The 27,450-nt window shown below is 43.0% G+C and overlaps 1 protein-coding gene across 1 annotated transcript; it reads right to left on the bottom strand.

Annotated features, from left to right (window-relative positions):
- TM4SF4 (transmembrane 4 L six family member 4) lies at positions 1 to 27,450 on the bottom strand. The gene is made up of 5 exons (XM_030329610.1): positions 27,032 to 27,450; positions 25,965 to 26,054; positions 13,883 to 14,019; positions 4,314 to 4,503; positions 1 to 231 (listed from the first exon to the last, which is right to left on the bottom strand). The coding sequence occupies exons 1-5, from the start codon at positions 27,203 to 27,205 to the stop codon at positions 214 to 216; spliced, it is 609 nt and encodes a 202-aa protein (XP_030185470.1). The 5' UTR covers positions 27,206 to 27,450; the 3' UTR covers positions 1 to 213.

Below are 27,450 nucleotides of genomic sequence, written 5' to 3'. Positions count from 1 at the left end.
TGAAGTGGCCAAACTATTTTTTATTTGAAAATAGCATAAACATCTAAGTTGAGCTAAGCCGTGAGCTAAGCTGTCTTGGAAAGTGGAAAGGATACTTCCGCTGTCCCTAAACTTTGTCAGGGAAGCAGATGGGGGGTGCCAACCCCAGAAAGAAGAATGAGTTTAGTGTAACGTCCCAACTGCCGTCGAGTTAGAACAGCTCACCAAGGAGATTTAAACTGGTCCATCTCCCTAGAAGGTAGAAAAGTTAATTATGACATCATTCTTTTTTTGTTTTGTTTTTGCTTTCTTCTCTCCTCCCCTCCCCACCCTCCCCCCACCTTCGTCCTGATTATTCCTACCCGGTATTAGTTACCTATTGAATATTTTCAATACTTTTCTGTTTCAGAGCTTTAATCTGTCACTTACCTGTTTTTAGGTTATAAGAGGTGAGGCTTCAATTTATTTTGTACCATTTATTATTATTTTTGAAAATGTTTATTTTTGAGACACAGAGAGAGAGAGAGAGAGAGAGAGAGAGAGCGAGCATGAGCGGGGGAGGGGCAGAGAGAGAGGGAGACACAGAATCCGAAGCAGGCTCCAGGCTCCAAGCTGTCAGCACAGAGCCCGACGCGGGGCTCGAACCCATGAACCGTGAGATCATGACCTGAGCCAAAGTTGGACGCTCAACTGACTGAGCCACTCAGGCTCCCCTGCATTGTTTATTATTAAAAATTTTTTTTGATAAGAGGTGCAGAGAGCTTCAGTGAGTATCCAAAGCCACAACAAAGAAGTAGAGGAGCCTGGATTTGAACCCAGGCAGGTTGATCCCAGAGACTGTGCCCGTTTCCTTGAAGCTGCACTGCCTCACCAATTTTCATACCTTAGTAAAGAACAATCAGTACAATGGCCTGAGCCTTCTGGCCGTTGATGTCGATGCATATTTATCACCCTGTGTTAGACTCAGCAACCTTAGGAAATAGGTTTAAAAACCGCATTTTGCAGACAAAGAAACAGTTGCGTGCAGCTGACTTTGCCAAGACTGCACAGCTGGCACTCAACCCCGATCTCATAGCTTGTATTTAAGGCACGTTTCCATCTATTACCTCATTTAAGGACTGTGCCAGGCTCAGAAATCTCTCAGTAAATACTTTCTGCTTGAACGGATGGATCCGCACGCTTTCCGTAAAAGCTCGGCAAGAGGCAGTTGGGGTAACTAAGACTTGAGAAGTTAGGAAGCTTGCTGGGGTCACTCAGCTAGGAGGTTGTGGAACTAGGCCGTGAGCCCAAGTCCCCCCACAGCGGGACACCGCAGGGGATGCTGACCAGCTGTACGAGAGGCAAGCTGCCAGCAAGAAAGGAATCCTCAGCAGACTGATCGTTAAAAAATGCAGCTCTCGTGTGCACTGAAATATCTGGTAGTGAAGGTTCTTGAAGCCTGCAAATGGCTTTCCAGTGGTTCAGAAAGAGAGAGCAAGCAAATATGAACAGTTTGTGGATCTAGGTGAAATTATACAGGTGTTCATTTTACTGTTCCTTTAAATTTTATGTACAGTTGAAGTTTTTCAAATAAAAAGTTGGAGAAGAAGGAAGGGAAAGGAAGGGAAGGGAAGGGAAGGGAAGGGAGGAAGGAAGGAAGGAAGGAAGGAAGGAAGGAAGGAAGGAAGGAAGAAAGAAAGAAGAAAAGGAAGGAAGAGAGAAAGAAGGAAGGAAGGAAGGAAGGAAGGAAGGAAGGAAGAAGGAATAGAGGGAGGGAGGGAGGGAGGAAGGAAGGAAGGAAAGAACGAAGGAAGAGAGAAAGAAGGAAGGAAGGAAGGGAGGGAGGGAGGGAGACAGAAGGAAGGAAGGGAGGGAGGGGGTATTCAGGAGGTGTATATTCACCTCTGATTCTCCGATTCACATGCACTGACAGCTATGGAGTCCATCTACTGTCTTTTGACTATCAAGTGATTTACTTGTTAAACTTGTTAAAATATAGTGTTTGTACAGATGACACTCACTGAAAAAAGTCAATGTACTGGCACCTATGGACATATTTTTTAAATTTATAGATAATCCTCAAATTTAATAAACTACTATTTTCTATTTAAAGGGCAGCTATATTTCTAATAAATCTTGCAATGAAAATTTGCTTCCTAATTAAATATATGATTCTCTTCTGTGTCAGAAAAGGAAATAATGAAAGTGTTTGAAATGAGATGATTTAGCAAGCATGAATTCATTTTGGATGACCCATAAGATTTAGATGCTCAATAGTCTTCACTTCTATCATAAAAATCATTTTGATGGATTACTCACTGGTAGTTTTCTTTTCTTCTCATTTGTGTTTAAAGACCAAAAAATTTAAATACAACACGATAGAACTGAAAATTTACAGAACAAAAGACCCAATACTCAGTGAAATTTATTTGTAATACATGCATTTTACAGTTAATTTGGGGGACCTTTTTATTTATATTTTGTATATTTTAAAATTTATGATTGTTAAACCTTTTTTTTGAATAATATAAGCTAGAAGGAAGGAAATAAGTCATTTCCTTCTTACCCATCATTTAATATTTGGGTTGAATTTCCTCTAGGTTTCTTTTCAATTCATAGTGTTTTTTTCTTATTTACATGGTTGTTTATTTGTATACTTTTTTTATCTAGCTTTTTTAATTTTTATTTTTTTTAAAGATTTAGTTTTAAGTAATCTCTATACCCAGTGTGGGGCTTGAACCCACAATTCTTTAAGATCAAGAGTCACATGCCCTTCCAAATCAGCCAGGTGCCTCTGTATCTTGCTCTTTTTATTTTTTATTTATTTATTTATTTTTTAATTTATTTTTGGGACAGAGCGAGACAGAGCATGAACGGGGGAGGGGCAGAGAGAGAGGGAGACACAGAATCGGAAACAGGCTCCAGGCTCCGGGCCATCAGCCCAGAGCCCGACGCGGGGCTCGAACCCACGGACCGTGAGATCGTGACCTGGCTGAAGTCGGACGCTTAACCGACTGCGCCACCCAGGCGCCCCTCTTGCTCTTTTTAAATAACACTATCTCATAAGCATTTTCAGTATTATTACAGTTTTAAAAATCTTTTTCAGGGAGGGTGAATAAAAACAATAACGAAGAAACTCTGAGAGGATATAGAAGAAATCAGGTAGAGACCGAGAGGAACTGGGTAGGTAGAAGACAGGGCAGGCTTTCCAACTGAATACCGCTGTATGTTTCTGACACACAGACTTAATTTTTGACCTGTGTACATATAATGCTTGTTAGAAATTTAAAGAAAATTATTGGAAACATTTAAAATTTGGGCATAACTGGGGCGCCTGGCTGGCTTAGTCAGTTAAGCGTCTGACTCTTGTTTTCGGTTCAGGTCGTGATCTCACAGTCTGTGAGTTTGAGCCCCGCATGGGGCTCTGTGCTGACAGTGTGGAGCTGGCTTGGGATTCTCCCTCTCCCTCTCTCTTTGCCCCTCCCCCACATGCATGTTCTGTCTCTCTCTTGAAATAAATAAATTAAAAAAAAAGAATAAAATAAAATTTGGACATAATATTGTATTAAATAGATAGGTCACAGTATATATTTATTTACATAGTTCCTCAATTATGGGACTCTCAAGTTCTGTTTAATTTTTCCTCATATGTCAGTTTGTGTTTTTAAATAAGTCTGTGTGTGTCTGAACAATTGCCTGATCTGGTTTGGTCACTAGTTGAAATAATCACAGTCTTGCAGGCCATACGTTTATTTTTACTTTTTATATTGTTGACAATTTATAATCATACTTGGAGACTAAATCCTCAGTGATTTCCTTTTTTTCCCGCCCTGCGTGAGAACCACTTCTCTCTTCTATATCAGAAATCTCATCCAGTGTTAGGTTTTGCACTGGTATGTTCTGTTCTTTTCCGGGGAAAAGAAAATGCCCTGACATGTGTTCCATGTATTTCTTGGCAACTTCCATCCACTGTCTAGATCTATTTAGGGAATAGTGAGAACGTTTTGGGCCAGACCATGACATGTTATTGACAATGCATGTGTATGACAAATGCCCAATTCCTGGGGGTCTTCATATAAATAATAATAAACATTATTGTAAACTTCTACATGTATTTAGAGTCCTCTGCCTCCAGGATTGTGGTCAACTGGGTCTGAGACTGAGAATTTTGGTCCACGTCAGCCTGGGTCAGCCACACAGTGTTACCATTCCCCTGAGTGGTAGAGAGGGCTGCCTGGCCTTTCCATCCTGGTTTTCTGCAGCTACTGCTGTCTCCACCCTCTCCCCATTAGTGCTGGTGGCCTACCCTGGCCTCCTGAGCATGTCAAAGAGAAAGGACCAGGACCTCAACTCACCCCACAACAGCTGCAACACTGGCAGTCTCCGCACAGGGTCCCCAGGAGGCCGTTGACCACCTGGATGGCACAGAGAAGCATCTGGACTCCGCCTATGACCAGCAGGATGGAGAAGAGGGTCAGATGCCAGGGAACCACATCGGCAGGCTGCCGGCACTTGCTCCATAACGCCTCATCATTGAGGTAATCCCTGTCCAAAATATGGAGGAGAAAGGAGACATTTGTAAAACATATGCAATACTCTGGGCTACAAAGACACCATAATGATTTTTCTTTTGCAATACTTTCCATCCCAAACATAAGCTCCATAAGAGAAATGTCCCATAATGGAGCACCTGGGTGGCTCAGTTGGTTGAGCATCTGATTCTTGATTTGGCTCAGGTCATGATCCCAGGGTCATTGGATCAAGCCCCACTTGGGCTCTGAGCTGAGCGTGGAGCCTGCTTATGATTCTCTCTCTCCCTCTGCCCCTCTCCCCCATTCACACACACACTCTATCTCTATTAAATTTAAAAAGAGAAAAAATAAAAAAAAAGGAAACCTATCCCATAATAATAATTTTAAAAACAACATCTAACATTATTATTAAATATATACTATGTGCCAGACTCTGCTCTAAAGGTTGTACACATATCAACTCATTTTTTTCCACATAGAAGCCTTATGAGACCCTTCTCATAGAAACCTAATGAGGAACCTTCCATTTCACAAATAAGGACATTGAGGCACAGAGAGGTTAAGTGGCTTACCCCTAGGTTGCATAGGTACTAAGTGACAGAGTGATTTTTGTGAGGGGACCAAAAGGATGGGTAAATCCAGTATCTATGAGGGGACTGGGAAAATGAAGATACCCTGGGAGTAGACTCTTACAAATGTTCATGGCCATTATCCTGCCAGTTGTTGTTAGGGACCATCTGGGCTTTTGACAAAATTATCTGTCAAGTCTAGTGGCCTTGTAAAGTACAGTCATGTCAAAGGGACACTTAAAGGGAAGAGCTTAATGTTTGAAGGCCTAATTCTAGCCAAATTGCGAATTTTGCTCAACTGTATTTTTGTTAACATGTAGGGATTCCGCATGCAAAAAGATTTAATTAATTAAAAGTAAGAAATAATCTGCTGCCTTAATACATAGTTTATAAAATTTTGAAACAGGAGAAACTACAATATTTTATAAATATATATATATATTAGGAGTTTACTACAATATAAAGGGCATTGTGTCTTGAAGGAGAAATGGGAAACCTATTGTCTTTCAGACAAAAACAAGAGTAAAAGTGGATAAATGCTGTGGATTACTATAATTTTTTCTCACATTCTTAGAGCCACAAATTGGTCTCTACCTCTGCCTTTATGTATCCTCTATCCTTTCAAGGACTCCATGGGAAACTCCTTCTGGCTACTAAATTAACATCTACTCCTGTTTCTGACAAATTCCCCAGTGCATCAGTGCTCATTTTAAATACATTCCATATTAAGATTTTCAAAAATCTTTGGAATGATGGCAGATACCCTGGAGTTTAATAGAGCACAAGGAATAAAGGAAAGAAGGAGCATTTTGCTCTTGATTTAAAAGTAAAACACTGCATTGTTTGGAGCATTGATTCACTTTTCCATAGCTGCTCATTAACTGTGTGACTTGTGTACTTATCTGTAAAGTGGGAATAATATCATTAAATTGTAGGGTTGTGACAATTACCTGAACTAACACTAGTGACGTGCTTAGGACAGTGCCTAACATATAGTAAGTGCTCAGTAAATGCTAGTATTTTTATTATTTTACTTAACCTGAGCAGTGTGGTCTAAAGGAAAGAGACTGGTATTTTGGATTGAGTTGAACCTGGGTTTGAATCCAAGCATTCATCTTACTGTCTGTGTATTCCTCATACAAGTTACTTCCCCCCACCCCCATAGCATCAGTTCTTCATCTATAAAATGGGCTGAGAACAACCTCACAATTGTGAAGATTCACAAAGATCATGTACTGTATGTTATGTACCATTGTGGAAAACTTCCTTTTATTGTAATTACTTGTAAACACTCAACTTTCTGTTCCGCATTTTTCGATGTAGTCCTGTCTATCTTTACAGTTTTCAAACTTGACTATAGAAAGTCGTGAAGACACAATATTTTCCAGGCACATTTTATAAAGAAAGGATTCTAAGATGAAGCAATTGGCGATCCTGAGTTTTTTTCCCCTCTGCAAGAGTTTGTGCAGAGATGGGATGACAGCACCTCCTGGTGGCTAAATTGGTGAAATGCTCACGGGGGAGCCTTGGAAGTAAGGGTGGAGTTTGGGCACCTGGAGAAAGAAATCCTCTCAGTTCCACCCACCTCATCCCCCACAAACCACCATAAATACGCATTCCAGACCCTTCTTCTCTCCTCCCAGATTCTCAGGGCCTGAGGCTCCCCGAGATGTTGGCAATGATTGTTGTGGCCAACTCCCCAACCCCACGAGACAGTGGGCCCTAATTTTTTGTGGAGAAAATCACGTTTCCACATTCTGTGAAGCAAGGAGAGCTGAGGCAGTTTAAATCCACTTGACTGGAGTTTTAAAGCATCCCATTATTGTGAAGGGTATTTCCATCTGAGCTGTAGTAATCCCGCCACATCCGTATAGAAAGCCATGGGTTTCACCTCTTGAAAGCAACAGAGGCAGCTGACGGAAAGAAGAGGGGCTCCCGAATGCTTTGCCTGGCCCACTCTGCCTGGCTTGTTCTGGGGTCACATCCCCTGGGACAAACTCCCCGATCCTCCTCCTGCCCTCACCTGATGTGGGTAGCCCTTCTGTGCCACCCAGCTTTCTGTGTTTCCTCTGGAAGAGCACCTAGGACCCTGTGCTATCACCGTCTGTCCATTTTCCTGTTTTTCTTTTCAGGGCTGTATGCCCATGTGGACAGAGACCGTGTCTCCTAACACGGTCCCCAGTTCCAGCACAGGGAGTGATCGATAAATAACGGCAACTGTCACGTACTGGTCCTGCCCACGTGCTTTACATCATCTTTCTGAATCCCACAAGGAGGTGTTCTTTTACTTGAACGAGGCCTTGCATAGAGTATAGCCTCCACAAAACACTCACGGAACAAACGAACATATACACAGATTAAGAGGTTGAGGCGAGTGAACGCAAGTGCCTGGATTTGGTCTTCGGTCTGTCTGACTCCGCAGCTAATGTTCTTAATCATTACACGAACTCCCTATGTTGAGTGATTATATCCCTTCGGTATATTTGAAACATGACTTATTTATTACATTTGATTTATACAACATATTTATAATAGCTTGTCAATTAAGGTTTACCTGTACCATGATAAAGGGAATAGTCTCTTTGAGCCTTCATGTGACTGGATGAAAAGATAGGAATTAAATCACAAAATCATTATGAAAGCATAACGTTTCAGAAAGCTCTAATGCGTAATCTGTTCACGGTAATGAGTTATATTCACAAAAATGAATAATAAGGCTGAATGTTTAGCAAACAGCATGTGGCAGTAATTGTGCCAAAGGCTTTCTGTGCATCGCGTTCTTTCATTCTTGCCTGGATCTGTGACGTAGAGCATGCTGTTACCCCATCTGACAGAGGAAGAGCTGAGAGGTCAATGCACTGCCCATGATGACCCCACTGGTATGTGGCAGGGGTGTGACTGGTCCCTAAGTCCAGTCAGGCGAAGAGCGAAGCTGCTTGACATCCATGAGTGTTTCGTGCTTCCTGAAAGCTGGAAACCCCGGGGGGTAAGCCCACATCCCCCGGTCAGTGTGGCTTTCAGCTCTAGGGAATGTGTTCAAGAGTAGCTTACGGGGTTCCTTGCTGATGAGCAATCTCTGAAGTACAAATGCAGATGGTCTAAACTGAAAGTCCAGGCAGAACATTTATTGTACTCACTTCTGTGTTTTGGTGTGAAAGAGCTCGCCACACCTCACCCTCCCCAGGGAGCAGGCAGGGTTACAGCCAGAGGAGGGAGTGCTGTGCTTGGCCGTGTCCCTTGTCCCTCCCCCACTGCTATCGTCCTTGGCCTTTCCTCTGGTTCTCCCTTCTGTGGCTGTCCCCATGCCTTGTGCCAGCTGCTTCCCTTTCGGCAGCTCAGGGTCAAGGTAGAGGTAGCCAATTGTCTTAGAAAGGAAGACCTTGGATGGGAGGAGGTCGTACTTCAAAGGAAGGCAAGAGGGTGTATCTCAAAATGTCCTAGGTTTCTTTTTCCTTCTAGGAGGCCTCTTTAGTATGGTTCTCATGACAGAGAAAGTTAACTGTCTTTGCTCTTTTAACAAGATTGCCAACAAACATTTCTGAGGGAAAAACAAACAAACAAACAAACCCAACCCAGGCTATGTCCTATGGCATCGAGGAGCCCTGAATTTTGTGCCCCAAGCTGGAAATCTTGGAGTCCAACTCAATAACCTGCCCCCTATTTCCTCACACCTAATCCTGATGATTCCATCTCAGATCTCTGAAATCTGTGTCCTTTGGAGCCCAGTTCCACTGCCTCGCTGGTGATAACCTTATCAGGATTATTACTCCAATCTCCGACTTTTGTCTCTTCTTACTGAGCATGTCTTCATCCTCCACATCACTGACATTACAATTGTCCTAGAAATCCCAGGTGGCAGTGGCATGTCCTGCTTGAAGTCCTCTGCTGGTCCCTGAGGTCCCAAAGTTCTGGCCTACCTGTCAACCATGTCCCCAGGTGGTGTCCCCTTCTGTTCCTCTCCCCCACATTCACCCCGAGCTTCAGGCTTGCAGTGAACAACATTCTCTGAGCATATTGGGCCTTTTCATGGTTGTCTCAAGTCCTCCTCTTCTCTCTGCCTGAAATGTGCTTCTCCTCCCTATCTGGAAGGCACACCTTTGCTCATGTCCCCAAACCAGCCCATGTCACCTCCTCAGAGAAGTTTCCCTTGCACTCCTCCATTTCGTCCCTTTCTGCATTGTGAGGGTGTGACCCGTGTTGTCGCTCTAACTAGCCCTGTGCTCGCTGGGGCAGGGGCCACATCCATCCTTGTCTGCTTCACATTTGGGACAGGCTTCAGCACAAAGTAGGGTACTGGCCAAGTGTGTGTTTGCTTTTTCAAATGCTCCTTCTGCTAATTACTAGCTGTGGAGCCCTGGGCAAATTAATCTTTCTGAATTTCATTTTTCTACTGCAGGGATAAGAATTCTCAGTTTTATTAAGAAGATTAAGTGAGATAATGTGTGCAAAAACATTTAGCCCCTAAACAGTGAGAAGGAGAAGGAGGAGGAGGAATAGTAGGAGGAAGAAAGGGAAAAGAAAGAGAAAGAGAGGCGGGGGGAGGGGGGAAAGAAGGAAAAGAAATAAAAAAGGAATGAGAAAGAAAGAAAGAAAGAAAGAAAGAAAGAAAGAAAGAGGAAGGGAGAAAGAAAAAAGAAAAGAAAAGAAAAAAGAAAAAGAAAAGAAAAGAAAAGAAAAGCAGTGGTAGTGGCTGCCACTGCCATTTGGTAATAAGGAAAGAGTGACAACTGTCCTAGGTCCTTATCTTCAGGCTCATACAAGTGATTAATACTTGTGCCTCACTAGTAACTGTGCATGTGTTAGATTTGTAGCTATAACAACCATGTCAGTGTTTATGCACTGGGATCCCGTGGATAAGAAGAGTCCACGGAAGCAGAGACCCTGAGCTATGCTACACGGAATCTGTAATCGACACAAAAAGTAGAGAATGCAAATCAATATCACTTATGTTCTAGAAAAGCCATTGTGACTTAGACTCAGAAAAATTGGATCTGAGCTTCAGTCATTAGGAAACAGCATTTATGGGGTGCCTGGGTGGCTCAGTCGGTTGAGTGTCCATCTTTGGCCCAGGTCATGATCTCTCAGTTCATGAGTTTGAGCCCTGCAGTGGGTTCTCAGCTGTCAGCACAGAGCCCACTTTGGATCCTCTGTCCCCCTCTCTCTCTGCCCCTCCCCTGCTGGTTTTCTCTCTCTCAAAATAAATAAACAGAAGGAAGGAAGGAAGGAAGGAAGGAAGGGAAAGAAAGAAAAGAAAGAAAAGAAAAGAAAGAAAGAACAAGAAGAAAGAAACGAAGAGAAAGAAAAGCAAAGAAAAAGAAAAAAAAGGAAGAAAAGGAACGAAAGAGAAAGAAAGAAAGAAAGAAAGAAAGAGAAAGAAAGAAAGCAAAGAAAGAAAGAATACGAAAGACCATTTCTTTGGGCAAGTCACTTGTCCTCTCTGGGCCTCAGCTGTCTTCCCTCTGAAGGAGAGTTAATAATCCCACAAGTTTTCTGTCAGGATCAAATGAAACATGTGGGTGAAAGCACTTTGTTAACGGAAAAACACCAAGCAACCGAGGTTCGACTACTGTTACAAAAATTCAAGCTGAGCCCCTGCAGTCCGAGGGAAGGGTTGGAGCTGCTGTAGGAGATAAGGTCATAAAGGAATGTGAGTTCTTGCCTGAGAAGATAGGACACAGGATGTAGGAGACAATGGAATGCTGACAGGAGCCTGCCAGGTGGCAGAGAGGATGCCATGTGACACATTCCACCTAGATCCCCCCTCCTGAGAGCCTTATCCTGTGCCAATCTTGGCATATTTCACGCCTTGTACAGAGAGAGGACTTGCACCTTCTGTGGGATTAAATTCCGAAGTCAGAGCGTGAGGAGAAAAAAACAAAACAAAACCAGAAATAGTCAAAATCACTCTTAAATAGCCTATCGGTCACCTGGAAAGCGTAGGCTACATGGTTTTGTAATAAACCCCTACACAGCGATATTTGATCCCATGATAGTTTGAAGCCACTATGCAGACATGGTGGCACTCAAACCTCTCTCCTGTCAAAGAATTATCAAAGCCTTACCATGAACAGAGGAGGGTGGAGAATTCTGAAGTGTGCCTGCTTGCCTGCAAAGTTTATTCTGTTCTGTTTGTACTATTAAACCTCTCTGATCTGATACAAGTCAATGAATGGGTTAGTTGTTGTGAGAAGACCCGATGCCATGTGTGAAAGCATCTATCACGGAGTAATGTGCAGTAAAGGGCTATGATGCGCATGAAAACTTGCTTCACCGGAAGGACAGAGGACTTTGAAAAGTTGTTTCCTGTCCTTCCCCCACGCTGGCATTTCCTGTAGTGGCCCACAGACCAGCTGTCACTCTCCTGACCTTGGGCATGGATCCCATTCCATCCCAAGCAGGGAGCGGGTGTGCCAGGGAGGGTGTTAGGGTCTAACGCTATTGTATTGCCTTCAGGCGTTACTGGGCAAGTGTTGTGTTTCCTTTCTCCGTCCTTTGTTTTGGACATAGATTCATTCTAATTGATTTTGAGTTCATCAAGGGTAGTATCATTCACATAACAGTAAATACAAAAGCATGTTTAATACTGTGCTTCTGTTGTTGATGGAAATAATAGGAGAAGGGTCCTTAGAAGGAGACATAATCTGTAGTTTCATAAACTCTCAGGGGAAGAACCTCAGGAAATGGATCTGGTGTCTGATTTCTATGCTCATGTAGGCTAACCCCACGGCAGCGGGGCCCTGGCAGTCCTCTGCAAGGTAAGGGGGCACAGTACAACCATTGCCTTTGGGAATCCCTGCATGTGATGGGGATACTAGAGGCCTGTACTCCTGTTTAACTTTATTTTTTTTTAATTTTTTTTAATGTTTATTTATTTTTGAGACAGAGAGAGACAGAGCATGAATGGGAGAGGGTCAGAGAGAGAGCGAGACACAGAATCTGAAGCAGGCTCCAGGCTCTGAGCTGTCAGCACAGAGCCCGACGCGGGGCTCGAACCCACGGACCGCGAGATCACGACCTGAGCCGAAGTCGGACGCTTAACCGACTGAGCTACCCAGGCGCCCCCTCCTCTTTAACTTTAGAAGTAGGGATGATACTTTACATGAAACTCTTGTGAGCTGTATCATAACAGAACCAGTACCCTCTGTCTCCTCATCTAAAGCCTGCTTTTGAAGTTCTTTGGACTCTCGTTGTAAATGAACATGTAGAGTTAATAATTGTTGTCCTACAGATTTCTTTAGGCACGGTCCCATCGTCCAGTGTAGGGGCACCTCACAACCACATTTCCTGACCACCTAGAGGTGTCAGTCACTGTGCCAGGTGGTAATGAACAAAGCAGAAATGGTCCAAGCCCTCCTGGAGGTCAGAGGCTGGTGCAGCACCGTCTCACAGACTGTCTGTGACAGTGGTAATGTCCTTTATCGGTAAGGGTCAATGCAGTTGCAACTAGACACATGTGGTTGCTGATACTTGAAATACTGATAGTGTGATTGAGGAATTTTAACTTTATTTCGTTTGAATGAATTTAAGTTTGAACAGCTGCTGATACTTGAAATACTGATAGTGTGATTGAGGAATTTTACCTTTATTTCGTTTGAATGAATTTAAGTTTGAACAGACACATGCCCGTGTCTACTGTGGTGCATGGTATAGTCTATGGGCAGAAGGGTGTGTAGTCTAAAGACACTAGAACTCAAGGGCGCCTGGGTGGCTTAGCCGGTTAAGTGTCTGACTTCAGCTCAGGTCATGATCTCACGATTCGTGAGTTCGAGCCCACATTGGGCTCTGTGGAGCCTGGAACCAGCTTTAGATTCTGTGTTTGCCCCTCTCCAGATCACGTTCTGTCTCCCTCAAAAATAAACAAACTTTAAAGAAATTTTTTTTTTTTAAGATACTAGAACTCAAAAGTTGGAAGGTAGGAGTTTGAGCGCTGCCTCTGCCCTTAACCAGCTGTGCGACTTTGAGCAAGCCAAAATTATTAAGCCTGCCTTGGCAGGGTATAACTACTGCTTGCGGTTGTTGTGGGGATTAAATTATAAATTTGTTGGGGGGGGGAGTTCTTTATCAGCTACAGAGTTCCATGACAACATGCAGTGTTGTTTTAACCAGTTCTATTAATATTAAGTCTTGTGAAGAATCTACAATATTCTCAATGTCATTTTCAATAAATTTGCACCTTAAAAGATAGTCTACTCATAGACGATCTAGGGAGCCTTTGAGCCCTGTTAGTGAGTAATCATTCTCGTTTTCTATTATAAGATTTTCAATGGAAGCCACCACTTTCTGATAATTAATATTATTAGTTGCCTCATGTCGCTGCTCATAAATGTCGGGGTGTCAGTAATGACACTGCAAATCTCCTTCTCTCAGGCCAGCTGAAGCACCCCCTCTTGGTTATTTCTCCTGGTGTCTGTCAAAAGAGCAATTAAAAGGGCCCCTGGGTGGCTCAACTGGTTAAGCGTCCAACTTTGGCTCAGGTCATGATCTCATGGTTCGTGGGTTCGAGCCCCGCATCGGGCTCTGTGCTAACAGCTCAGAGCCTAGAGCCTGCTTCTGATTCTGTGTCTCTCTCTTTGCCTCTTCCCTTCTCACACTCTGTCCCTCTCTGTCTCTCTCTTTCTCTCAAAAATAAATAAACATTAAAAAAAAAAAGAGCAATTAGAGTGAGATCTTGGGCAACTTCACTCCATCCCCTCTCCAGCTCTGCTTCAGAGGAGCAACACGCCTGACACTAGTCAAATGAAGGTGACAGGACCTATGCAGGGTCTCCCTTGGGCCATTTACCTGCCTTGTGGGGACACGTGGACATCACAGGGTGCACCTTACCCATCGTGGAAGGGGTAGCCCCACGTTCTATTGTCCATGAGACATTTAGGACCCCTGTTGATGGAGATGGCTGAGATGACAAATGAGTATCCAGCACCCAAGAATCCAATCACAGCAAATATTGTGGAGGTGAACATCTGAAAGAGAAGGAGAGAGACAGGTGGGTTCTTAAGGTGTTCCAGAGGTTACCCCCAGCACACCTAACCAACCAGTCTGTCGTTGAGCATAGTGTCTCCAGGGAAGTTACGGGGTAAGAGCCAGTCTTCACAGTAGGTGGGACCTGTGGTGTCTCCTAGAATGAATTTTGGTATCTTTTTTCCCCTTCTTCTCCCCCATTCCCATATCTTTCTTTACCTATTCATTGATGATTGAAGTGCTAGTTATGGTTGGTACCTTTGAACCATGGTTTTTAACCTTGTTAAGAATAGAATCTCCTCCTGATCTCTCTCTTTCTCAGGACTAATATGAAAGGCTGTCTATTACAGAATCAAAGAATCTTAGAATTGGAAGTGGTCTTAAAAGTCTTCTGGTCTGGGGTGCCTAGTTGGCATGAAATGGGCATGATAAGGCCTGCCTACAAGGTCTGTTGTGAAAGGTAGACATGACAACTTAAGTTAAATGTCAGGGGCTCCCCTTCTCCCTTCCGTGTATTACTAACAATCTTATCACAGAATATATTTGGGCAGGGGGCGGGGCAGGGATGGGTTTGGGGGTGGAGAGGACCTGATAGTGCCTGGACAATTGGAATCTATGTAATAATGGAGTTCCACTTTAGCTGGTATTTGTTTTCATATCACATGTGAACGTATTTTTGGTGCAACTTTCCAAGACTGACCTCTGCCCCATGTGCCTTATAAAGTCTTATCTGACTTCCTAAGTCAAACTAACCATCCTCTCTTTCATCTCTTACCCCAGTACCCTGGACTATATAAACTTCTGTCATGGCACAGTGCCCACAAGACATTTATGCATAGCTTTTTATGTCCGTCTTCCCCAACCGGAACATAAGCTCCTTGCCGTCATGGACAATGAGTTATTTGAAGATAGGTAGGACATTGCTTTACCCTGGCCATCATGTATTTGGTTTTTCTTCTTCCCACCTTTTCAAAGGCACCAAATAACTACTTGTTGGATGTTTTCAAAGACTATGGTTTCATGTTACTCATTATTTGAAATTTTCCCTTTGAGTTTTGTGTCTAGGGTAGCCAAAATCCATTCTCACCATTAGTAACATTACTGAACATAATCTAGGTAAGAAGTAAATGAAAATTTTGTTCAATTTATCAAGTTAGAACAGGCCATCTCTTTTCCAAAGGATATCTAGGTGAACAATTTTGGAGATTTCTGGATTATATGAAGTTAAATAGGCTTCACTCCTGTTTTACTTCTAAAAATCTTTGTGATACGCTGAAGTCAGTGAACCTCCAAGAAGGGGATATACTATGTATGCTGGAATATAAGCAAAATTATTAGCTCCCAAGTTATCACTGATAAGTGAGGAAATTGCCTCAGAGTTGAGTCCTTATTTTGTCTATCAGACAATAGGGCACTTTCTCAAATACTTTATTTTGAACAACCAAGTACCGCATGGGGGAAGACATTGGTCAGAAACAACCCAAGTAATGTTAGCTGAGAGAATTGTATAAAAATTTTTTTCTGGGGGAGAGAAAAAAATTTTTTTTTTCTGAACACTGATGTATTAATTATTCTAGGAAAGTTGGCCTCACAATTTCTAGTTCTGAATGTTACAGTTAACAAACCTTTTAAAGGGCATTCTAAATGAGCATACGTAGTGTTGACAGTTGTGGGGATGGTTAACATACACCTGAAAGAGAGGTGTTCAAATACTGTCTTTGTCTGACGTGAATTGCTATTTGTGACTGAGTGAAATTTCCCATGACAGCATCATACATGGCTACAAAAATGTTGTATCCAAACTTAAATGGAAGGGAAGATGTGCTGTGGGAAACTCTTGTTGGCTCAAAAGGTATCTTTAGTAGTAGCAAAGACCTGGTGTCAAAAAAGCAATAATACATTTAAAAATAAATGAGTGGGGGAAAGACTTATTTCAAAATCAATGTATTAAAATTTTATAGAATGTGATTAAAGTATGTGCCCATCATTCAAAGTTTGTATATTAATGTCAGTCAAAGAGCTTAAAATTTTTTTTTAATGTTTATTTACTTAGAGAGAGAGGGAGCAAGCGAGCGCCTGAGCGGGAGAGGAACAGAGAGAGAGGGGGACACAGAATCTGAAGCAGGCTCCAGGCTCTGAGCTGTCAGCAGGGCTTGAACCCACGAACTGTGTGATCATGATCTGAGCTGAAGTCAGATACTCAACCAACTGAGCCACCCAGGCGCCCCTCAAAGAGCTTTTTAAAAAAACTTTATGGAAAAATAAAAGATGGTTTGATATTCAGTTTAGCCTTATATTTGGGTGTATATGGTGATTTGCAGAGTTTCCTGGTCTCATTGGAACCTATAACTTTTTTTCCGTGAGTTCTTACAAGAACACCTTTTGGAAAATGCTGCTTCAATTCTTAGTGACAGTTTCTCTGTCTCTGGGCCACCTCCATGTTCCAACAAAATTGCTGGTCAGTTAGACACAGCTGATGTAACTCTAGGAATGGCCAGAACATTCTAGTACAGCAATTAAAAACTTATGCTCAGGGCAGTTTCTTCTCATGTTACCTTTTTTTCATTTCAGAGTGAGGCTCTGAATGGTCTGAAAACATTTGTTGACAGTGCAGTTCTTTGTGATGGATTGGATTGTCTCAATGAAAAGCAGATTCTGTGAAGAAAAGGTCTCTTAAAGGTATCTTAAAACTGGTTAAAAGTCTTCAAAAGCCAGGATTTCCACTAAATCAATGGTTAAATATGCTTACAATTAATTTTTGTACAAAAGTTCCCCAAAACCATTTAATGAAATCATCTCGCCTTTTAGCTAATAAAAATAGCTCCATTCAGTGAGAACCTTAGATGCCTTATCTCATTTAATCCAGGGTTGAACTAAAAACAACCCAGGGTTTCAGCATCTGCTGATGAGTAGTGAGAGGAGAAGTCTGACTCACTATTCCTGCTGTGTGAGCTGAGTAAAGGATTTTAGATTAGCACTCCTGGAACATTTTAGCAGGCAAATATTTAAAGATGCAGAAAGTGAGTACAAATGCACACGTTCTTCATGTTAGGCAAGTCTGAGTAAATGAAAAACCAGGTTAGTAAAAAATATCAGTTAGATGGTATTTCTCTTTGCAGCAGTCTCCATCGTAAGCACCTCTATACCAGTACTGTCCAGTGAATTGTAATGAGAGCCACGTATGTAATTTAACACTTTCCAGTAACTACCATTTAAAAACTAAAAACGGGGGGGGCGCCTGGGTGGCGCAGTCGGTTAAGTGTCCGACTTCAGCCAGGTCACGATCTCGCGGTCCGTGGGTTCGAGCCCCATGTCAGGCTCTGGGCTGATGGCTCGGAGCCTGGAGCCTGTTTCCGATTCTGTGTCTCCCTCTCTCTCTCTGCCCCTCCCCCGTTCATGCTCTGTCTCTCTCTGTCCCAAAAATAAATAAACATTGAAAAAAAAAATTTTAAAAACTAAAAACAAAAACAAACCAAGACAAACAAACCACCAGTGAGAATAATGTTAATAATATGTTCTCTTTAACTCAACATATTCAAAAACTATTATTTCAACATATAATCAATATGAAAATTACTGATGAGATACTTTACAGTTTTTGTAGTAATTCTGTGGAATCTGGTGTGTATTTTATACGTATGCTACACCTTAATTTAGATCAGCCACATTCCGCTGCTCAATAACCCCATGTGAACAATGGCTGTCCTATATTGGACAGTATAGTCTAGAATATTTGAAAAATTGATCTTTGGTAGCAAAAGTTTAAAAGACGTATGGATATAGTGTGCACTGAATTTATGATTATGGGTACTCTTAGGGAGGAGGGAAATATGATAGAAGAGAGGAGCACAGTGACTCCCAACTGAATCAATAATATTTTACTTCTTGATAAAACTATCTGAAGAAAATGCAGCATCAGGTTACAACCTCAGAAATCTACTGGTGGCATGGTCTGATTTTGTATCCAAATTTGAAACACTTCCCGTTAAAATAAAGAAACGACCCAAATTGATTTTTCATCACTTTTCCAAAATGGATGAACCATATGAAGCAAGGTATACTTTTTTTTTTAACTTTAAAAAAAAATTAAAAAAATTTTAAAGTCTGTTTATTTTGAGGGAGAGGGAGAGACAGAGAGCGAGCATGAGTGGGGGAGGAGCAGAGAGGGAGAGAGAGAATTCCAAGCAGGCTCCTGCACCATCAACACGGAGTCCAATTCGAGGCTTGAACTCACGAACTGTGAGATCATGACCTGAGCTGAAATCAGGAGTCGGATGCTTAACTGAGTTAGCCACCCAGGTGCCCCAAAGCAGGGTATACTTTATGTCCCTTTGCTTTAAATAATTTCGCATTCAGAAGTCTTTAAAAAGTTATCAAACTCACTACTCAGACATATTATCAGTCTTAAAACCACTAACTTTTAGTTATGTTAAAGATAACTATATCATGGGTTTCATGGTAAAAAATTTTTCATATTAAAAGAAAAGTTATTGAGCTCAAGTTGAATACACGAGGGTAGACATTCTAAATTGTTGTTAAAGTAAACAGGCACGGTGGGGGTACTTGGGTGGCTCAGTTGGTTAAATGTTGGTTGGACTCTTGATCTTTGATCTGAGTTCAGGTCATGATCTCATGGTCGCAAGATCTAGCCCAGCCCTGTGTTTGGCTCTGTGCTAAGTGTGGAGCCTGCCTGGGATTCTCTCTCTCCCTCTCTTGCCCCCACCTGCTCACGCACGTGTGGTCTCTGTCTTTCACTCAAAATAAATAAATAAACATTTAAAAAAAATAGGCAAAAGGCCTGGAAAAATCTATGTAAGGAGACACAAAATTGGGAACAGAGGTAACCTCTAGAGAGAGGAGTTGCCAGACTTTTGAGTCAGGAATGTGAGGCTCCCTTTGTAGGTTTTGTACTATGGCAATGCTTTCCCTAGTCAAAATGAATAAATAGTAAAGAGAGGCACCACTGTGCAGTGGTCAAGGGCGTGGGTTACAGACATATTGATTTGGGTCTGAGTCTTGGTTCTCTCCTTTATGACCTTGGGAAGTTAGTCTTTCTAAGACCTCCATTTCCTCTTCCATAAGATAAGGCTCAAAAATAAGTACCTGCTCAGGGAGATCATTATGAAAGATAGGCTAATTGATAGTAAATAGGAAATCAAAAGTACACATCTCCACAGGATCAGATAACCTCCAAGTGGGGTAGGCTATTAGATAATGCCCAGTACTTCACTGATAGGATACCTAGAAATCTTTTTTGTCCTACTTTTCTTTTTTTAAAGTTTATTTATTTTTTGACGGGGGCGGGGGGAGAGCGAGAGAGCACGTGGGAGCATAAGTGTGGGAGGGGCACAGAGAGAGAGGGAGACACAGAATCCGAAGCAGGCTCCAGGCTCTGAGCTGTCAGCACATAGCCTGACACGGGCCTCAAATTCAGGAACCGTGAGATCATGACCTGAGCCGAAGTTGGATGGTCAATCGACTGAGCCACCCAGGCGCCCCTCTTTTGCCTACTTCTGAGTTTTGGATTATTTCCTATGACATTAATAAGCACTTGATAAATGTCATTATTATATTGTAATGTTTTTATTATCATATCCTGACACACTTTACTTTCCACAAATACCGAGAGCATCACGCTTGGCAGAAAAATAACAGGCCAACTCTCAGAACGCACGTTCTGTTCACATTGTTAAAGAAATGTGTTTAAGTATATGCTGTAAACACTTCCCTTGAAAAAGAAGATAAACATGCCCTATAGTGAAATGCCCTCGAATTCACCATCTGTCAGCTTTAAAACCTTCCTCTCCGGCAGGCTCTGGAGGCAGAGGACATGGGATTGGACCCCAGCTCTGCCGCTGCCCATGGTGTGTTCTTGGCCAGTTGTGTACCTAGGTTGGCTGAACCCGATGGAGGAACCACTGGGGCCTGGGAAGGGAAGAGGAAAATGGGTGGCTTGGGGACATAGCGTTTAGAGACTTGAGTAGTAGCAACGTGTTGCGGAAACATCTCTGATGGGCGTGAAGGTTTCTCCTTAACAATTATTCTGAGATATATAGAGATGACCTGATGCATTTTTTCCCCTTTAGGATGTTAACGTTCTGTGTTTTCTGCTTCGCCACACTTGGGAAGTGGGGGAGGGCTGGCGGGGTGGAGTGTGGTGAGCAGAAACTTAACTTGAACACACCTCTGTTTCCTTAGTTATAAAACGGGGGGTTTAATGCCTAACTCAAAGAGTTAGTGTGAGAATTGAGCCTGATAAAGTGTAGGAATCACCTGAAATCCCTCCTGAGCATTCATTTGCTTCACTCATTCAACAACCATTTGTGTCCTCACTACCCAGCCACCTGCTGCTCCTCTCCCCTCCTGGGCACACGGATGCTTGCAACATCTTCCCCCATCCTTGTAGTGTCCTTACAAAGGGACATGTGTGCATTATCCCTTTCACAGCAGAGGATTTTGAAGCATAAAAAACATTTAGTTTTTTATTTCTTCTTTCAAGATATTCTTCATATTTTATTTCTTCTTTCAAGATAATCTATTATTTCAAAAGAACTGTCTTTTTTTTACAATTTTTTAAATGTTTATTTATCTTTGAGAGAGAGAGAGAGAGAGAGAGAGAGAGAGAGAGAGAGCGTGAGTGGGGAAGGGGCAGAGAGAGAGGGAGACACAGAATCAGAAGCAGGCTCCAGGCTCTGACCTGTCAGCACAGAGCCCGACGCGGGGTTCGATCCCATGAGCTGTGAAATCATGACCTGAGCCGAAGTTGGCCGCTCAACGGACTGAGCCACCCAGGCGCCCCAAAAGAACTGTCTTTCTTAAATTCCCCTCACACTGGCTGTCACACCAAAGAATGCAGAGGTAAAAGAGTCAGTGCTTTTGGCCTCAGGAAATGTTCCTTTCAGAAGTGCTCACACAGGAGGTGTCCCTAGGGGGCACTGGTGAGCCAGGCACTGCAGAAGTGCTGACTCCACATTGAATCGACTGATTTCAGAAGTGATCAAGATCCTCCCTGGAGACCGGTCAGTCAACCATCTGGCCCTGCCTGTGGGTGGAGTGGGGCTTTATCTACCTGATATGCGTTCAGGATGCTGAAATGTTGGCCTGCCCCTAATATCTCCTTTATCAATCTACCCTTCAGTCCCATTATTAGATACTCCTTTGAGTCAAGGCCAAAGTCTTCAAAAGGCTGTTTTTTTTTTTTTTATTTTTTTTAATGTTTATTTTATTTTTGAGACACGGAGAGACAGCATGAACAGGGGAGGGTCAGAGAGAGAGGGAGACACAGAATCTGAAACAGGCTCCAGGCTCTGAGCTGTCAGCACAGAGACTGACGTGGGGCTCGAACTCACGGACCACGAGATCATGACCTGAAGTCATGCTTAACCGACCAAAGTCGGCTTAACCGACTGAGCCACCCAGGCATCCCCAAAAGGCTGTTATTAAAGCACAGACTTATCATCCCCAAAAGGCTGTTATTAAAGCACAGACTTAACATGAATGAGTGGATAAAGTTAAAAGAGATCCTAGGGACTCTGAGAGATCTTTTTTTTTTTTTTTTTTTTTTTTTTTTTTTTTAAGGATTAGTGTGCCGGAGACCCTGACCAGCCACAGATAAAGTGCTGGGAGGCCACTGAGAACCTCTTGTAGGGGAGGAAGGGGGTGGAGACCCAAAAATAAATCCCCCATCTGGGTTTTCAGAGCCCACCTCAGAAGCCACCTTCCTCTCATAGTTTTTGCCCTAGGACTCACTTTTCTCAACTTAATTTATTTAAAAAAAATTTTTTTTTAATATTTATTCGTGAAAGACAAAGATACAGAATGCAAGTGGGGGGGGGGTAGAGAGAGAGGGAGACACAGAATCCGAAGTAGGCTCCAGGCTCTGAGCTGTCAGCACAGAGCCCAAAAAGGAGCTTGAACTCACGAACTATGAGATCATGACCCGAGCCAAAGTCAGAGGCTTAACCGATTGAATTAAGCCACAGCTTAATTTATTTAAAAGAGTGCAGCCCCCAAGTCTGGGCTTCAAGTTTGCTCGGCCTCAGAGGAGAGCTGGCCTCCATTTTCTAGTTTCACCATGAAATATTGGTTAGGTGATCTCAAGATTTTTTCCAGCTCATTGTCTTGCTTTATCTGTACAACCACCATATCCTGCTTCTACTATCTATTGATTATCCTGGTTTTACAGCCAGGGAAGGGGAAGAGAATGATGCAGTGACTTCTGAAAAGTATTCCAGAAAGACTTTAGCAAGGAAGAGAGGACAGAGAGGCCAGGAAACAAATGAGAGCAAGACTGTGGAAACAGCGACAGGATTTAGCCCCATAGCCCTTGGCCTAATTTGTTTCCATCTCATAGGACTTTGTACCTAGCTGGATTTCTTTTTTTTTTTTTTTAACATTTATTTATTTATTTATTTTTTTTTTTATAAAAATTTTTTTTTTTCAACGTTTATTTATTTTTGGGACAGAGAGAGACAGAGCATGAACGGGGGAGGGGCAGAGAGAGAGGGAGACACAGAATCGGAAGCAGGCTCCAGGCTCTGAGCCATCAGCCCAGAGCCCGATGCGGGGCTCGAACTCACGGACTGCGAGATCGTGACCTGGCTGAAGTCGGACGCTTAACCGACTGCGCCACCCAGGCGCCCCGACATTTATTTATTTTTGAGACAGAGAGAGCATGAACAGGGGAGGGTCAGAGAAAGAGGGAGACACAGAATCTGAAACAGGCTCCAGGCTCTGAGCTGTCGGCACAGAGCCTGACGCGGGGCTTGAACCCACGGACCGTGAGATCATGACCTGAGCCGAAGTCAGATGCTTAACTGACTGAGCCACCCAGGCGCCCCTATACCTAGCTGGATTTCTTAAACAGTGTTCTGCAGAAGCCTAGTGTCCCTTAAACATCTGGAGGGGAGTGCTATGAGCCTTTGGAAAAATAATTTGAATCTTCAGCATTATAGTACTAATCAAAGTATGCTGCAGCCTTTTCCTTTTTGTCTGACAAAATGTTTTAGATTCCTTTCTTTAAAAATGATTATTGCTTGGTGCTCCAGAGCCTGAGAACATGAAGGAAACAGAGCTCTGAAACAGAGGCATGAACTCAAGAACCCTTGGAGGACCCTATAGGAAACACTCTGCCATGCCCACTGTAGGCCATCATTGTGTCAAAATGCAGGCCCACAAGTATCAGGTTCATTCATCTTTTTTTTTTTTTTAAAAAGAAGTAGGATATCTAAATACTTCTGTAATATCTCTATTTTCAAAAGCTGGCAACTGATTAAGAACCAAAACAAAAGAAAAAAAAAAAAAAAAGAAAAGGAAAGATATTTTGCTGGCCACCTAGAGGGTGGCTGTCCCTGCATCCCTGGTCCAGGGTGGCCGTGGCTGGTTGTCTTGGCTGACAGTCTGGCAGAGCTGGTCCTTTGCTGGGCGCTGCCCTTGTGGACTATCGGCCAGTCATTTGGAGGAGTCATCCTCAACCCACACCAAGGGCAGATCCTTCGTGGGTGGGGGAGTCGGTTGGGGAGCTCAGACAGACAGCCTGAATTGGGCAGACCAAATGTTTCAGGTTTTATTAATGCAACTGTGCTTGTAAAAATATGACTTTTCTCCCTTTCTTTTGGACTTCGTTTAAGTCTATTTGAAAAACAAGGTTCGCACAATACTTTGAGTATTATTTCACTTTTCACTGTGGATATATATAAACCTAAAAACAAAAAGTAAACAAACAAAACCTTTGTTTTGATACTGGGTAATCTTCAGCCTTCTACTCAATACCAGAGAATGAGCTGTTAGGTTTCTAAGCAATGACTCTTTTTTAATTTTCATCCAGTTTCTTAATTGCCCGTTCTTTTTCAAATTCTCATCTTCAGCTTATTCTCCAAAAATCCACAAGGTGTAACAGGATTACATTCAAAGGGCAAATGAGTTACATAATTCTTCATTTCCCTTATAATTAATTATATAAAAATATACATGTGTAAAACACATGTTATACAACTATATCAAATAAATCATGGTTAATGTTTACATCTCTTTGTAAATGATGATTTTAAATGTTATAATAATCAATGCCAAAAAAAATGATCACTGCTTACTTGGGACTCGTGATGGTGTTTAGAAGGTAAGAACATTCTCTTTGAATGATCTTTGCACGCAGAAAACCATATTATATGCACAGTATACAGCCTCAGCCCTTCATATGTGCTCAGTGAATATTTTTTGATTAAATAAAAGAGCAAATAATAATGGGGAAGAAATGTTAGAAAAGATTCTATTTGGGAACAGATAGCTATACCTTTTCCTTTAAGAAGTTAAGTTAAGCTTGAGTAATTCATCATTTGGGGTTCATGAGCCTGTTAGAAGGATAGTTGAACTTCAGGGGGACAATGAGGGCAGGAACCGTCCTGACTCATCAGCCAGCCAGTAATTCCAGTTTGACCTTCTTTGTTTTTGCCATATCAGTGTACCCGTGCTCTTAATATTTTTCTTTAAGACAACTCTCTGTTGCGTTTATTTATATCACCACTAGGAGTGAAGAGCTAGAATCATTAGCAAAGACAGTGCAGTAGTTTTGAACTTTTAGTTCTTGTTGCTTGTGTTCCTGGAGACTGAAACTTATTCCCCCTTTGTTTTTTGCTTTTTAAAGTTTATTTGTTTATCTTGAGAGAAAGAGGAAGTGTGCATGAGAGAGAGTGGGGGAGGGGCAGAGAGAGAATCTCAAGCAGGCTCTGCACTGTCAGCGCAGAGCCTGATGTGGGGCTAGATATCACAAACTGTGAGATCATGACCTGAGCCGAAGTCAAGAGTCAGATGCTTAACTGACTGAGCCACCCAGGCGCCCGTTTGTTCTCCCTTTGTTAAAAAGGGGGATTATGAGGGTTTGGATGGCAAAGACCTCTTTCCAATCAAAATTGAATATTCTCTTGATAAAATCAACAGGACTGAAGGAGAATTGACAAGGGAATAACTTTCTATGCTATTGAAAGATACAGCCCACCTGACTGCCAGCAGAGCCTGTCCCATACTTGGGAAACTCTGATCTGGTTCAACATCCTCATTGTACAGATGAGCAAAGGGAGGCAGAGGGCAGCACAGTGACTCGTCCAGGTGCAGGGATGGGACCCAACCCCACTTCCCAGGCTGGAGTGGTGATGCCTAATCTCTCTAGCTCACCTACTGAAAGATGCTTGACTGCACGAAACAAGAAAGGAAACAGAAGTCCTGAGTCAACAACGTCTGGGTGGAAGTGGGGAAGTACTGGGCACTGAGGCAGTGAAACTGGCAGCGGTGTAGATGGGGAATTTAGAGGGCTGTTGGGGAGGGGCTGTTATCAGCCCTTATGCTGCCCTAACTCCCTTTACAGATGAGACAATGCAGGCCAGAGAAGGGAAAAGACTTGCCCACGGTCTCAGGCCTCTCAGTGGCAGAGGGGAGACTTACAGCCCCCATTCCTGCCTTCCATGCCTGCCATTCTTTTTTTTTTTTATATAAGTCTATTCATTTATTTTGGGGGGGGGTTCAGAGAGAGGGAGAGAAAGAATCCCAAGCACTCTCCACGTTGTCAGCATGGAGCCTGTCTCAGGGCTTGATCCCATGAACTGTGAGATCATGACCTGAGCCGAAACCAAGAGTCAGATACCTAACTGACTGAGCCACCCAGGCACCTGCATTCTTTATATGGCCCCATTCCAGTTATCTAGCTGTGACATCCCTGCCTCTTTACAAAATCTAAAATGATACTCATATCCTATAAGTATCGGGGCTTTTTAGTGTTTAAAATTGCATTATTATTGTTATTTTGCACCAGCAAGAAATCCATATTTAGGTATGTGCCAGCTGCCTCCAGAGTCCTGCCTGGGGCTGGTGATGCATCCCCATCCCCACCATGCCAAGCACAAGAAGACAGTGCACCCTGGACTCATTCTGGCAGCTGCCTTCTGGGTTAACTTACCGCGAAGCGCTTCCCACAGCTCTCGTTGCCGCAGCATCCACAGCAGTCATTGTTCTTCAGGCCCAGGAACACCAGCGCAGGGAAAATCATCTGTCAGCAAGAGAAGCACCTCAGACTGGGTCTGACATGAGAAATGGGAGCCTGTGCCTGCCTGGCTGTGAGCGGAGCTATGTCCGTGATGCGGGACTCAGGGGCTAAAAGGGTATGGCGAGAACTTACAGAGCATGGCTGGTGCAGTAGATGGAGTATTAACTGAGTATTACTGAGTGTCTAGTTTCCATGAGGCCTAATTGCAGCTTCAGTGAGGCAAGACTTCAGGACCTGACATCCTGAGTTTCCATTTACGTGGTAGGTTAGGATAGCGATAAGAAACTTGTCTGTAATCGTTTTGAAAAGTGAGTCTAGTCTCTCTCTCTCTCTCTCTCTCTAAATTGGAGGTTCCCATCCTCTACTGGAAACAAGGGGTAAATGTATCATTAGTGAATGAGCGGAAGAGGAATCCACCAACACCTGCTTCTTTTGGTGGTTTTCAGTCAATCAGTTTGCCAGAAAGTGTGTGTCTACAACCCCCAGCACTATCTTGTTAGCATATAGAAATCAGGGGGCGCCTGGGCGGCTCAGGTCATGATCTCGCGGTTCGTGAGTTTGAGCCCTGAGCCTGGCTCTGTGCTGACAGCTCAGAGTCTGGAGCCTGCTTCGGATTCTGTGTCTCCCTCTCTCTCTGCCCCTCCCCCACTCGTGCTCTGTTTCTGTCTCTCAAAACTAAATAAACATTGAAAAAAAATTTTTTTTTAATACAGAAATTTGGCAGCCCTCAGTCTGGTTCGTGGAATTCGATTGACCCATGAGAACTGCCAGCCCAATCTTGGGAATTCATTACTTATTAAATTTAGTGGACACGCTCTCGTCAGGTCCTAATGGAGAAGGGAAATCATTAAGACACTGACTTTTCATCATGCAATGCTTGGGCTTTTGTTAGCAATGAAATATCTTCTTGTTCAAAAGTACCCAATTTTAAAAGGATTCGACAGAACTCTCTGGGGGGATTTTAAGGCTTCCCTACTCACCAAGACCCCGCTTCCTAATATTCCTCCGAAAAACCAGACCTCTTCAGAAAGGTGGTCGTTATTGTCTATCACTTTTCCTCCAGGGAAGAATAACAGGATGTTAGCCAGGAAGCCAAACAAGGCGAGGGGGATGAGGGTGCCCCCCAGGCACTTGGCGCAGCCCCCCGTGCACATATTGGGGAAGCACAATACAGGTCTGCGATACAAGGCTCTTCAGCGCCTCCTTCACGGGGTCTCTTCAAAGTTATCAGCCAGAGCGTCCTTGTAAATGTCCCCAGTTCAATCCGTATTTTGGAGCTGAGAGCCAAATGAGCCTGTGAGCTGTGTCCTTGGAGTTGCTTCTGCTTCTCAGATGTAGCACACCCTTGATGACGATGGACATTTATACATTCTCCCTGACCTGAAGTCCTTTTTTTTTT

Source organism: Lynx canadensis, chromosome C2, assembly GCF_007474595.2.
Source record: "Lynx canadensis isolate LIC74 chromosome C2, mLynCan4.pri.v2, whole genome shotgun sequence".
Classification (NCBI taxonomy): domain Eukaryota; kingdom Metazoa; phylum Chordata; class Mammalia; order Carnivora; family Felidae; genus Lynx; species Lynx canadensis.
This window is presented reverse-complemented; position numbering and strand designations above follow the sequence as displayed.

Excerpts from the sequence above, each read along its gene's own strand:
- TM4SF4 (XM_030329610.1), bottom strand. The coding sequence starts at position 27,205 with ATGTGCACGGGGGGCTGCGCCAAGTGCCTGGGGGGCACCCTCATCCCC. Across the intron at positions 14,020-25,964 it reads GCTGTGGGAAGCGCTTCGCG|ATGTTCACCTCCACAATATT; the intron begins GTAAGTTAACCC and ends CTTCTCTTTCAG. Across the intron at positions 4,504-13,882 it reads GGCTACCCCTTCCACGATGG|GGATTACCTCAATGATGAGG; the intron begins GTAAGGTGCACC and ends TATTTTGGACAG.